The 14,276-nt window shown below is 21.5% G+C and overlaps 6 protein-coding genes across 6 annotated transcripts; 3 read left to right on the top strand and 3 right to left on the bottom strand. All coding sequences in view use genetic code 6, as the record gives it.

Moving 5' to 3' along the window:
- Positions 1-1,097: 1,097 nt before the first annotated feature.
- TTHERM_00421130 (Serine/Threonine kinase domain protein) lies at positions 1,098-3,546 on the bottom strand (the record flags this gene model as incomplete). The annotated part of the gene is made up of 3 exons (XM_001033367.3): positions 1,098-1,610; positions 1,693-3,215; positions 3,273-3,546. 3 exons carry the CDS (start codon positions 3,544-3,546, stop codon positions 1,098-1,100), a joined length of 2,310 nt encoding a protein of 769 aa, XP_001033367.2.
- A 647-nt stretch (positions 3,547-4,193) lies between these two features.
- Positions 4,194-6,586, top strand: TTHERM_00421120 (NUDIX family hydrolase; the record flags this gene model as incomplete). The annotated part of the gene is made up of 4 exons (XM_001033366.2): positions 4,194-4,209; positions 4,394-4,548; positions 4,599-4,847; positions 4,913-6,586. 4 exons carry the CDS (start codon positions 4,194-4,196, stop codon positions 6,584-6,586), a joined length of 2,094 nt encoding a protein of 697 aa, XP_001033366.2.
- Positions 6,587-6,920: 334 nt separating this feature from the next.
- TTHERM_000421119 (NUDIX hydrolase) lies at positions 6,921-7,704 on the top strand (the record flags this gene model as incomplete). The annotated part of the gene is made up of 2 exons (XM_012799374.1): positions 6,921-7,182; positions 7,232-7,704. The coding sequence occupies 2 exons, from the start codon at positions 6,921-6,923 to the stop codon at positions 7,702-7,704; spliced, it is 735 nt and encodes a 244-aa protein (XP_012654828.1).
- Positions 7,705-8,289: 585 nt separating this feature from the next.
- TTHERM_00421110 (aldo/keto reductase family oxidoreductase) lies at positions 8,290-9,542 on the bottom strand. Its single transcript, XM_001033365.3, has one exon. The coding sequence runs from the start codon at positions 9,491-9,493 to the stop codon at positions 8,519-8,521; it is 975 nt and encodes a 324-aa protein (XP_001033365.2). The 5' UTR covers positions 9,494-9,542; the 3' UTR covers positions 8,290-8,518.
- A 315-nt stretch (positions 9,543-9,857) lies between these two features.
- Positions 9,858-10,548, top strand: TTHERM_00421100 (hypothetical protein; the record flags this gene model as incomplete). The annotated part of the gene is made up of 2 exons (XM_001033364.2): positions 9,858-9,859; positions 9,915-10,548. Coding segments are annotated over 2 exons (636 nt in total).
- A 1,180-nt stretch (positions 10,549-11,728) lies between these two features.
- TTHERM_00421090 (hypothetical protein) lies at positions 11,729-14,110 on the bottom strand (the record flags this gene model as incomplete). The annotated part of the gene is made up of 15 exons (XM_001033363.2): positions 11,729-11,819; positions 11,873-11,965; positions 12,022-12,114; positions 12,179-12,271; positions 12,327-12,512; positions 12,580-12,672; positions 12,725-12,817; positions 12,881-12,973; positions 13,026-13,118; positions 13,167-13,259; positions 13,384-13,476; positions 13,527-13,601; positions 13,656-13,691; positions 13,777-13,815; positions 13,872-14,110. 15 exons carry the CDS (start codon positions 14,108-14,110, stop codon positions 11,729-11,731), a joined length of 1,503 nt encoding a protein of 500 aa, XP_001033363.2.
- Between the last annotated feature and the right edge of the window lie 166 nt (positions 14,111-14,276).

Genomic DNA, 14,276 nt, shown 5'->3' with positions numbered 1-14,276 from the left:
TTAATTGAATACTTTATAACAAGTTAATTATTCTTTTTAATTAATAGCAAGATTATAAAATTAATTAATTCAACATAGTTTATTTCTATCAATATTCTATTTCTTATTTAATATAGCAAAAGTAAAAAAAGTTCATATTTTATTCATGTCAAAGCCAAAGCGTTACTCTCAACTATAGCTCTCAGTATTGAGATTTTACAGAGAAACACTTAAATTCGCATACACTAAAGAAGAAGTTCTTACATTATTTATTTGCATCATTTTTAAATTGAAATTTGCATAGCCTTTACAAATATTTTTTAATCTTTGTTTTCAATCATTAAAACTCTTAATTAATGATTTTTTTTATAAATGAAACATTTAATAAATAGCCAACCAAATCAAATCTAAAATAGTATTTACAAAAATAGTTCTAAACTAACGCCTAAATTCCCAGAAAAAATTTTTAATCTGTAATTTAATTTTATATAATAAATCTATTTTTTTGATGAAATAAATGTACATTTTAAAGAAGTATTTTTATGGGAAAAAAAATAGATTGAGCATCAGATGAGAATGGGTAAAAATAGATTTAAAATGATTAAAGAGTTTAATTAGATAGATGGTATTAATCTAGTATGATAATAGACATAGAAAAGTGGATTTGCCATCATTATTAATATTTAGCTCATGCATAATTATTATCAATTTTTATTTTTGAGATGACTATCAATAAATTATTTTTGGTTACTTAAAAATATAATAGAATCTTAGATTGTCTAGACTAAGTAGTATATATTAATTAATTATGCTTATGCTTTGTTTTTCTATTTTTCTATATTCTTATCCTCATAAATGTAAAAAGAATAAAAATATTAAAGATTAAATAATATTATTTGAGGTATATAATAACATAAATGTAATTTTATAATAAATTAAAAACATTACATATGAAGACTCTTAATAAATAGGCTATATAAACAACAAAATAATATAATTGAAATTGATTTTGGTTATTAATTTACTGATTTGAATATTGGAAAATAAACATATTTATTATTATTTATTTTAGAAATAAAAATCATATTCAGAAAGAAGTTAAGTTTATTGCATGTTAATCAATTCGAAAAAAATGGAAGCAAAATTATTGCTATTATCAACCCTACCACAATCAATAATAATAATGCAAGCCCAAAGTTATTTTAAGTAAAAGATTCAAATATTATTGATTTAATCAAACTTAAAGTTTGAATTGAACCATTTTTATTTTACTTGATTTAATCTTTTTTTTCACCAGACTTTAAAACCTTAGATTATGTTTAAACTTATTTTATTGTTTCAGTCTGCAGAATACTTTTCTTATCTGCTACTTAGGCTAGATAAACTTGATTTTCTTACAATTTGAATTCTGAAATATCTGCTGTGTAAATTTTGTGATTGAAAATCTCTTCTAAGCTCATTCTTTTTTTTTAATTATAAACCAAGCTTTTGCTTAAAAAGTCTTCTACAATATCACATTTATGTTCAACCTGAATCCTTTAAAATTTTCTAAGCATTTCTTTATTCATATTAAATGGGTGTACTTTGTAAAACATTTCATGCAAAATGACAGCAAGAGACCACACATCACACTATATTAAAAATAAAAATAGTTAATGAATTAATTTCGAAAATTTCAAAAAAGACATAAAATTAAAAAATATTTTAAATTACTTTGTTGTTGTATGAAGGATAGGATGTATGGGAAAAAAATATTTCTGGAGCCATAGTTGATGGTGTACCACATTTGATGCTATTAACATCTAAAAGATTATTCTAAACTTGCTTTGAAAGTCCAAAATCACTAATTTTAATCTATCCTTCATTAATTAAGATGTTTTCAAGTTTAATATCTCTATGAATAATTTTATGTCTCAGAAGCTCTTTCATTCCATCTAAAATTTATCTAAAGTAAATTATTGCCTGTCTCCTAGTTATTGTGTTGTTTATACTTTCTAAGTTTCCTCCTTCACAAAATTCTAAGAATAAATAACATTTATTATTACTTTTCTCAAGATGATAATCATATATGCGGAGAATATTTTTATTTCCATTAATTTTGAGACATATTTCTATTTCTTCTTGAAATTTAGATTACTTTTACAAATCAATTATCTTTACAGCAACAGGAAAATTAGGATTTAATCTTTTATGCCCCAAAAATACTTAACTAAAAGCTCCTTATCCTATCTTTTTATTCATTGAAAACTAGTAGTCCTTTATTGTGATTAATTAGTTCTAAGAAAAGTTTATTGCAGCATTTTTATATTCAGTCACTCTTTTGTATTGAGATTAATATTCACCGTTTTTCTAGAAACCATATTAATCAAAATTAAATTTATTCTAGTTATTATTTTCATACTTTTAATTACTCTCTTAAACTCTCTATTTTTGTTCTTTTTTCCCTTAAAAAATTCTACTTTTGCTTTGTTGGTTAGAGTTTTAGTACTTTTATCTTATATCTTACTGACAATCAATAATTGTTTCTTTTTCAAACAGACTGTTGTATTTTGTTATATTTGTTTGATGGGATTTATATCCATCTTAAGGTTTTGCATTAGTATATTTTTCATTTCTAGGAGTTAATTAAATACTATTTAGATTATTAATAATTTTTTAAGTTGCTGATGGAGTTGAAAGGATAGGTTAATTACTTCTATCTGTAGCAAAAAATTTTTAAGGAGTATTTATTTTATTAAACGAATCTTCTATTCTTTACAAATCACTAAGATAAGGAGATTTTTTTGATGAGAAGGAATTCTCTTTATTGAAATTATCTTTAATTTATTTAAATGCTGAGTAGTTATCTTAGTAAGTAGGGTAATAGTTACTTTTTTACTTAGATTAATAAATATTTTTATTTTCATAAAAATAACATTCCTGAGTTTCTTCCTCCTGCTCATTATCAAAATCCTCATAAATAGTATATTATTATTAGTAATTTTACTGCTTTTTAATTGTAGATTCATCATGATTATAAATATTCTAATATTCATATGAATTAAGGGAGTTATTTCTTTATTACTGCTAATAAGGGAGCTGAGAGTTGCTAAGATTGGTTGAATAATATTGCATCATTTGTTGTAGTGGTTGCATCTGCTCAAAATTTAAATTTAAAGGAGGCACTTAATTAAAATCATAGATGTGCCTTTAAGGTATAGCTAAGTCATAATTGTTGTAGCCCTCAGATTATTATTCTATCATATTTTAAAATTAATAAAAATTAAGATTATGTTAAATATTAGATATTTTACGTCTTATCATTTCCTAATTAATGTAATTTTGATAAAAGATTTGCTAGCTGTTAGGTTCATAATATCCAGCTGGTTACATTTATTAGAATACTCCGTAGTTTTAAGCTTGATTTGGGTTAAAATAGGCTTTTTCTCTTTATTATTTAAAAGTTTAATTTATTTGCTTCATTCTTTTTTCGTTAATCATCTTTTCTTTGCATTTTTTCATTTAATCAGCCACCCTTCTATCTTCATCATCTTCCTCTGCCTGATACATCATTTCTCTTATTGACATTAGATATTGCCTTATTTGTTATATTGGTAGTGGTATTCAAATTTTTAAGACACTTCGTTTAATAATTTCTATTATTAAATCTTCTTATATTTGTCTAAATTGTTTTAGGAATTACTTCTATTTCTATCTTTCTTAGCAACTATTTGTAATTTCTTAATTTTATTATTAATATCAATTATTAGAGACACAACCACTAATTTATTAAACAATTAATAAAAAGTATCTTCATTAAGAAAACAAATATTCGCAGAAAAAAAAGCGAATTATAAGAATTTAGTGTTAATTTATATTTTTTTCATTTAATAAAAAATACCAATCTTTAATTTTTAAAGCATTTTTAAATTTTAACGTTTTAATTTCTAAAAATATTTATTTGAAAGCAAAAGCCTATTCTTTAGCATGAAATTTGTAATTTTATTTTATTTTAATTTTTATGATAAAGTAAAAAATTTTATATTTTAAATAATTTGTAAAGATTTTTTAAAATTTAAACATTTTTTTTAAAAATTAGAAAATTATATTAAAAACATTTTTCATTTTTACAATAAAGCAATTAGTAATCCCTGAATTGATTGATTTTATTTTTTATTATGTTTTCTGCAATTTAAAATAGAGAAAATAACATTTATATTTTAAAAACTATTAGAATGATAATTAAACAAGGTATTGCATTTATTATATGGAATTATAATCCTTTAAATGGCTCATTTAGAAGTTTTCATAAAATCAAATTCTACTTTCACTATTAAAATAATATATCCTTTGGTTTCTTTACTTTTATTTAATTAATTTATTAATTTTTACGGTTAATATTAATGATACTAATTATCTTTATTAAAAAAATAAGATTTAATAATTAAAAAAGAATATTAGTAATTAGAGATGGGCAATAATTAATGTCTTGCAGCTTAATCAGAAGCAAGATAAGAAATCATTCATAATTTTGACATATACAATATTGGCGAAAATTTAACACAATCATTTGATAGATCGGAGTGGGATGTACATAAATTTAAATATAATCACATTTACGCCAAAAAATTTTTATTAAGAAATATAGTCTTTATTTTACAATTGATAATTGTTTAAAATTTACAAGATCAGGAATAATTTTGTTTAGAAGACCTCTTAATAATATTTCAAATCTCATTTAACTCACATTTGATGAGTATGGCATTAGTGTTAAGCCATATTTTTACAATAAATATAAACCTTAAACTGTTGAAGAGCATATTAGAAATAGTTTAGAACTTATTTTTTCAAATGAAGTTTTAAAAGATTTTTTTATGGAAAGAATTGATGTAAAATAAATTTTTAAGGAAGGATAATATTACATATTTTAAATTTTAATTATCACAATTTTTAGGATACTTAAAAAGATTTCTGCTTTTAAGGCAATAGGAGATTTATAAGTTAGCAGTATTTAAGCAGAAAAGTTGAAGTTAATGAAAAAGATTATTAATCAAGGAAGTCTTTTAACCTTACAATCAACACAAGAAGTTAACAAAATTAACAAGGAGATCAAAATATATTTATTAGTGAAAACTCACCATTTAAAAAAGATGAAAACAGCTTTTAACACAACTAAACTCTACACAATTTTAATGATTAACAATCTTATAATTAGTCAACTTTATAAAAAAATAAAGTAAAACTTTCAGATAATTATCAAATATTTGAAAATAGCACAGAAAAAAACTAAGTATTACTTACAGATTAGTTTGAACAATAAAACAATTTAAAAACTTAAAATATGATCAATATAACTTAATTTAATCATAATATTAATAATTATTAAGAAAATTTACACTAAAGTAACAAAATTTCAAAGACAGATTAAATACCAAGTGTTGAAAGGGTTTATGCTAATCCTAGGAACTCGTAGATAAATATTTAAAATAAAGATCTTTCTTAATAAAATTACAATTTAACTTTATAAAACTAAGAGCAAAGTTAGTAGCTTGGTATTTAGTAAGTTGATGAAAACTTATTTGGTACTTTTAGTAAAAATAATAATTAATTCTAATAAGAAATTCATTAACTTTCAAAATCAAATGACAGCTTTAATAATTCCTAACAAATACCATTTTTTCATCATTAGTCATTCGGTAGAGTAAATTAATAATAAATGACATAAAACTAAAATAAATAAAATTATTAGGCATCTTCACCAAAATAAATATACCACTCTTAATAAAATATGTAAAAAAATTAAAATTTAGCTTAAAATAGTTAAAATAATAGGAATGATTTTTAAATTAATTAGTTTTAAACTCCTATGAAAAATATTCAATAATAAATAGTTGATAATAGTTCTAATTAAATTTAAAATACAAGTTAGTTTTATGATGTTCATTCAACTCCTTTTACAAAAGATAAATAAAGTAATACATAAAAAACTGTTTCTTTAGAAGAATAAAAGGTGAATAATTAGGGTCCTTAATTAAGAGAAGCTAAAGAATTTAATCTAAATCAAAGCTAGCATATAGATGATGGTCATAAACATTTTTAAGAATCATAAAAGAAACTTTTTCCTTTACAAGAGATAATTATTGCAGAGAGAGATAGCGTTAATCATTATTATAATTACAATGATACTCAAAAACATGCAAATTAGTATGAACCTATGAAAGAAACTGGTAGTTATGTCAACTAATTTTAGTTTATGTAGTAATAGTAACAATAATAATTTTAAAAATAACTTTAACTAAGTAATAATAAATCATAAAATTAGCTTAATTCAACAATAAAAAGCTTTAACATAAATTAGCAAAATTAATAATAAAATTAAGTATTTTTAAATATATCTCCAAAAAGTGATAATTAATTATAAAATAAAGGTCCAATATTTATAGAGAATTAGTAGCCTGACACTAAAGTTTAATTTTAAAACTAAGCAGATTTCTAAAAATTTGATTAATAATAAGACTAACCTTATTCAACTGATAGAAGTTTGTATTTTAAAAGATAAAAAAAGGCATTAAATAACATTGTTAGCTCAAATACATTAACTAATAATTAATAAGTAAAAATATAATGAATTTTTTGTGTATATTTTATAATATTCTTAATTTTATAAATAATTTGGTGTTTGTTTTTAAAATATTATTTTTGTTTAAACCATAAAAAAAAATTTTAAAGATAAATATATATAATTATTTTCCCTTCATAATTGATTTTTAATAACTTTTATTTGTACTTTATTTTATTTTTAAAAATAAAATAATTTTTTCATAAATATTTTCTTCATTCATAATTAATTCTTCATTAAGGAGAATAGTTATTTTATTAAGGAGAATAGTTAATCAAAAATTTGTTTGCGAATTTTATTTATCAAAAAATAAATATTAAAAAATACTAAAAAGATACTTTCTATGAATTAATAAGGATAAACAATTAAACTTGGAAAACACCAAGTTGAAGTTTCTCTTGTAAGAGGTGATAACGTGTCTTAAGAAATATTCGAAAAGGTTTAATAATCTAAAAAATTTAAAGACTGGATAGATGAATTCGATACTACTGGATTAACTGTAAAGTCTATTAAAATAGATTATGTTTTTATGTTTGGACCTAATGTAGGGTTTGTGATTCTTTATACTGACTGTATAACTCAGTCGCATAATATCAAACTACCAGGTATCAAAATTTTTAAAATATAGAAATTTTATTTATTTTTTTAATTAAGGTTTCATTTTTATGAGAGGAAAGGCAGTCTGCATGCTTGTTATTGTAAACTAAAAGTATATGCTTTTGTGTAAGCAATATAGGGTTCCTGTAGGTAAATGGTTAATTGAAGCTCCAGCAGGAATGATCGATGAAAGTGGACACTTTAGTGGTGTTGCTGCCAAAGAGCTTAAAGAAGAAACGGGAATTGATATCGATATTAAAGATTTGGTTGATTTAGGAGGATTCTATCCTTCTCCAGGTGGATGCGATGAAGAGTTACTCATGTTTGCAGTTGAAAAAGACTTATCAGAAGAAAAATTAAAAGAAATTACAAGCAAAATTCATGGAGAGCATGATGAATAAATAACTATTGAAATCTAAGAATATAACATGAAAAATGTTATTCAAACTAAAGACGCTAAATTAATGTGCTTGGCATTAGCTTATAACAATTTCAAAGAAAATAAATCTTTATAAAACTCTTCCTTATGAAATCTGAGTATTTTTAGTTGAATGTATCCTTTTTTATATCAAAATGTTAATTATAAAATCATTAAAAAAATATTCACTTACTAACAAGCTAGCTAATTAAAATATATTTGCTTCAAATTATTCATCAAAAATGATATGTAAATCTTTATTTTTTTACAATTTGATGTGTTATAAAAACCTTTATTTAAGCATCAAATAATGAAATGCCTTATTTAGAAAAATTATATCACTTTAACACCTTGTTTGCTTTAATTCAAATATATAATAAATTATGTAATTATTATTTAATACATTTTCAAGCTTTTCTTTAGCTTAAATATTATTTATTCACATTAGTTTATTCAATTTTATAGTAGGGTAAATGTTTTTATTTATAATTAAAATAAAACTTCAAAAGTATCTTAGCATGTATTTTAAAAATTTTATTTTAAGATTTTTAGTTATTCTTTAAACTCTATTTTAAATCTATAAAGTTATAAGTGTTAACTTTTATAATCTTTGTAATTATTTCTTAGTTTATTTAAAAGAATATAAGTATTTATGAGTTAAACATAAAAAATAATTTAAATATGGAATTCTTTTGATGTTTGATTAAGAGTATTTAATTAAGATAAAGAGAATTTTTTAATACTAAATTTAATTTTTAAAACTAAAAAAATTATTGATAATTATGGAATTTATTTATAAAAAAAGAGACACACTTTACAATAATCAGCATACTAAAGTACATGCATTTTGTAGTATTCTATTTCAATAAAACAAATAAAGCCATAAATTATTCATATATATGACTATTATTAAGTTTATTTAGGTTTCAATATTTAATGCATATTGGATCCCAATCTACATGTAAATTGCAATTAAGCTAATTAAGTTTATTCATTTCGTCTTAAGTAAATTAGAAATCAAGAATTTACAAATTTTCTTCAATATATTTAGGCGTTTTAGATTTTGGTATAATGACATAATTATTTTAAAATCCCCATCTAAGCAAGATTTATGCAATAGATTTTTTATATTTATTTGCTAATTCTAATATAAGTTTATTTGTGATTACTTTTTTATGATTACGAGCTAAAGGGCAATAAGCTTAAACAATAATCCCTTTGTCTTAGCAGTATTTCACTAATTTTAGATCATGGCAAAGTGGATGGATTTCAAATTAATTCATTTCAGGAACATACTCACTATTTGAGATTAAATGTTCTAAATGATTTATATTGAAATTGCTCACTCCTATATGTTTGATTATTCCTTGCTTTTTTAACTCTATCAATGCTTTCCATGTTTCTGTTCTAACAGTGGCATTTTTAGGGTCATCGTCATCTAGATGGCTAACACCAGGCCAATGAATCAAAACACAATCTAAGTAATTTACTTTTAATCTTTTAAGCATTTGTTAAACAGATTTTTTAGCATTTTCATATCCTTATTCATTGTAATTAACTTTAGAAGTTATAAATAAATCTTCTCTTTATATATTTAATTTTTTTGAATGAATAACTTCTGCTATATCTTACTCATTTCCATACATTGCAGCTGTATCTATTTATGTATAACCGGATAAAATTGCATGTTCAACGGCCTTTTTACACTCTTAACCTCTCATCAAATAAGTTCCAAAACCTATTAAAGGTATAGAACCACCTTCTCTAAAATTTATTTAAGGAATATTTAATTTTTTAATGCTATTTTATGTATCCATAATTTTTATGAAGTATGTCTGCTTTATGATAATTTAATTAAAGTAAAATACATTAGAATCTAAGTATCTTTAAATCTTGTTCATGACAAATAAATAAAAAATCTTATTATTAATATTCTATTGATAGAATATAGCAATAAATTAAGAATAAATAATGAGGTAACTTGCTTAAATTAAAAGAATTAATAAATAAATATAGATAGTTAAATAAACAGTATTTTTGCTGAATATTTAAGAAGTGTTTTTATATAAAAATTTTATTAAATTATTTACATGTTAAAATAAACTACCAAAATGTTATTGGTTAATATCTTCTAGATTTAAGCTTATTTTATTAATTTTATTTCTAATGTTTGATAAAAATAAATAATTAATTTGATAACAAAAAAATTAATCCTAAATAAGATAGCTACATAATATCAGTGAATATTTTTAATAATATCAGAGCATGTATATTCATTTTTCTAGTTGAAAAAGTATTATATTGTTAAAATTTATTAAAAAGGAGCATATAATAGGTTAAAAAAGCAAACGAGGAGCTTTAAAAGTAGATAGCTTAGCTGCAAAAATAGTTAAAGGAAAAAGATAAATAAAACAAGGAGTTAATTCATAAGCTTGAGAAATATGAAAAATAAAATAAGTCGAATTCAAAAGAAAGAAGTAAATACATCAACACTTCATCATCTCAATCTTTGTCAGATAAAGAAAACAATGAAAATGAGTAGAATCTAAATAGAATAAATAAAAATAGTTTGCAAATGAGTGAAAAATTAAGATTGTCCATTCAAGATTTGCAGTAGCGTAAAAGTATTAGAGAACAAAGTAATAAAAAAGAAGAGATGATAGTACACTTAAAAACAGAATGCCTTAGAAAATGCAACCAGTATCTTTCAATAATGATGTCCGACTTTTCTCAAAAATGGAATTCTTTTGAAGAAATCGACATATTTAAAAAAAATGAAAATACTTTGATTTTTAATAGGCTTTAAGAAAAGATTGATCATTAAACCACTCAGTATTTAGTTATATGTGAAGTAAATCTTTGGGACAGCGAGATAAAATTTAAGACAGCAAAAGATTTAGTTGAGTGTTATTAAAATTTTTTAGATGAAATGTTAATTTTAAGATAAGTTTAATGAATTTTCAAATATTTTAACTAGCAAACTAAATTTAAATAGAGCTTTTATTGTAAAATTATATGTAAACATAAGGTACACACTCTTTATTCTAACATAAATAGATATTTTAAATAAAAATATAATATAAATTATCAAATTATAAAAAAGATTTTTAATGATTTTCTTTTCAAATATTTAACATATCAATTATAGTAAAGGTTTATAAGTATCCTTTTAAAATACACTATTATTTTGAGCACTTTTAAAGAAATATATCTTCTTTAAAAATTTACTTTATCATTATTTTTGGTTCGAAGTTGAACTAACTTGGTTTTATAATGTAAAATATAAATTTTGAAAACTAAATTATGAAATTATAAATTTAGTAAAGGATAAATAAATTGTTAATAAATAGTTAATTATGCAAATCATAAATCAAACTTTTGATATTTAGATATGCTATAATGTAAATTATAGCATAATTTCCACACATTAAATAAGTAATTATTATTTTTTTCGCTTGAAAATTGAATTAAATTGACTTTATTAAGTAAAAATGTAAATTTTGAAAATTAAAATATTAATGAAGGATAAATAAAAAATTAATTAATACCAAAAAGAACAAATTCATATGAAAATATGAAAACTTTTACCAGAAAACAATAGAAGAAAAGAAAGTGAGGATCACAAAAGCACAGAAAATTGAAATTATAATTATATATATATATTAAAATAAAAGAAAAAATATATATTTTGTAACACAAATCCATGTTACATATTTGTAAATGACAATAAATACAATAAAAAATTAATTAATTAAATTAAATAATAAATAAATAGTAAATATTTAAATTATATATCAACAATTAATTTAAGTATTCATATAAATGTAAATTATAGCATTACTCATAAACTTTATTTTAGTAAATATTTTTAGTTCGAAGTAGATGTAGCTTGATTATTATTAAGAACAATGTACATTTTGAAAACTAAAGTATTAATATTTTGATTTAATGAAAAATAAATATTACTAATAATTAGTGGTGAAAGTGCTGATTATATTTCAAATTTTTTATTTAAAGAAACATAGAAATATAAATTATAGAATTTACTTCTTTATATATTTGAATAAAATAACTTAATGAAAATTTTTTTGATTGATAAAAATATTTGTTTTATTAGAAATATTAGTTTTTAGGATTCAAGAAGAATCTTCATGTTCTCCATCTTCTTTGTTTTCATCAGTAGGGTATCTTGATAAAAAGTCTTTTACATCTTTGTAATACCCATTACTTAATAAAAATATTTGATAATTAAAATTAAATATAAATCAAAAATTGATTACTTAATGTAAAGAGTGAAGTCTTTAAGCTTTTTCATGCTTGAGAAACAAGGTACCATTTCTCTTAAAGAAGTTTGAGAGAGGTTGTTATTTTACCTTAAATTTTACCCAAAAATTTAATCTAAATTAATATAAACATATAAAATAATTACCTCAAATTAAATTATATTTGTTTCAAATTGACTTATCTTTTAATTCCTGTGATCATGTCAACTATGGATTAATCATCAAAGTTCTTGCTTCTCCTTTGAGTATTTGATAATAAAATGATTATGAAATTAATCTCAATAAATAAATTTAAAAGTATACTCAAATTCTAAACTTAGATATTTCAATCCAGACATTTATCCGATACTTACTCCAAGGTCAGTAAAAGACTAAGACTAAAATTGCTCATTGTAACTAAATGTAAATAATATTTATAAGAAACAAGTAGATTTATTTTTATTAAAATTACTTGAAATTTAAGTAGAGATGTGTAATCTTTTATTTTGTAATAAGTACTCTTGATAGATTTGCTAATGACTCATCAGTTAAAGTATTATTTTTGCAAAAATTTAAAAACATTTCTTAAATACCCTTCATTCTATTCATTGAACTTGTTAAACTATAAAAAGCTTTATCGGAGAAGATGGTATTATAGCTAATATTCAAAATTAAAATTATGTGTTAATTTATTATTTTTTTTTCATTTTTATTTATTTTATTACTGGAAATCTAATTTAAGTTTTTCTATTTTAGTAAATTCAGCAAGACTGTCAGCGAGCTTTTACAAAGAGTTGTCTGTGAAATTATCATTTTTGCTAAATTAAATAGATATAAATTTTAGTTGACTTCTTTCATTAAATAAATTACTGAAAATTAAGACTCAAAAATTTTAAATCATTTTTTTTATGAAGTGCTTCTGCTAAATCAATTAGTTGCTAATCCTAAAAGCTGAGGTTATTTCTTTTTTTAGATTAAAATAGATTTAATATTATTGGTATTAATGTTGGGAAACAATAAACTTACAAAAAGTTGATGTCAACTGATTAAATTTTTTTTTAATTTTTGAGAATATTAGCGACTTCGGTTAGTCCTTACTAGGCTATTGCTGTATTATTTCTATTGATTTATTTTATCAAAATAAGGTTTTTCTTTAAAATAGGTATTTTACTCTAAGTTAATTGCGAAATCTTCAAGCTATGTATGTCTTGACAAGACTTACGACAACTCAATTAAACTATTGTCTCTTAATATTCTATTAGTTCTATAATAAAAATAATTTTAAAGAGAAGTTTAGTTTAATTAGACTTACTTCAAATTAATTTAGAATTTTGTCAAAGGCATTTCTTCTATATGATTAACAATCATTCTTTCAAACTATACTTTCTAAATATCCTAATTTTAGCTAAAGAAAAATAATAAGTATTTCATAAAATAGAACTGAATTTTATATTAATTATAATTAAATTAAAGTGTTATTTCAATAATAAAAGTATCTTTTGATATTAAAATAAAAATGTAAAACTTACAAAATTGGAAGATCTACGTTGCTAACTAAATTAAGCTTTTATAAGATTTGGCATAAAACCTGAAATGTTTCAGCATCAAACTATTCTTCTGGACTATTATTTTATATAATATTTAACCTTAATTGCATTAAGTTATTTTTTACTCTTCTGTTATTTCTAATTCTTTCAAGCATATCAATTGCTATATTAATTGCTCAAAATCTTCAAGTATGCTTTTTCTATATTTAAAGAGAATTTTAAGAACTGTAAGAAATTTTAATTATTATGTTTACTTCAAATTTACTTTAATCGTATAAACCTCAGATAAACTATATATTTAGGAAAATTATTTTAGGATATTTTCAAATAAATAAAGTCAATTTATTTTAGAGACTATTTTTTAAATTATCTTACCATAACTCAGAATACAGTTTTTCGTATTTAGCGCCAAATCTAAAATTATATAAAATATTTATTGGATTATTTTAAAAGTAATTAGTGAAAGTTACGCATCAAATAGTCTTATAACTTCTGTATCAAGAAGATTTTGCAGATTTCTTGAAATTTGCAATTTTGTTTTATTGATTTAAATTTATTTAACATCCGAAATGCAGTTGTCACATACTTTAGTGCCATCAGTTTTTTGATCATTTGCAAAACAGAGAATAACACCCTCTCTACTCTTTTGTTCTAGGCAATTGTTTTTGATTTTCTACTCTGTTCTAAATTTACCACCTGCTTACTTCATTTTAAAAATTTATATAACTCTTATAGTTTATTATCTCTTCTGCTTTTTTTATCTTTATAATTATAGTAAATTACTAATTAAATTAATATAACAAAATAATCTGTATATTAATTTTAGGGTTTTAAAATCACTGAACTATTTGAATAATGGTATTTTTTTATTTTGT

The sequence above is a fragment of the Tetrahymena thermophila genome (genome assembly GCF_000189635.1).
Source record: "Tetrahymena thermophila SB210 genomic scaffold scf_8254475, whole genome shotgun sequence".
Lineage (NCBI taxonomy): Eukaryota > Ciliophora > Oligohymenophorea > Hymenostomatida > Tetrahymenidae > Tetrahymena > Tetrahymena thermophila.
The sequence above is the reverse complement of the archived record's forward strand: the minus strand, read 5'-3'. Positions and strand labels throughout refer to the sequence as shown.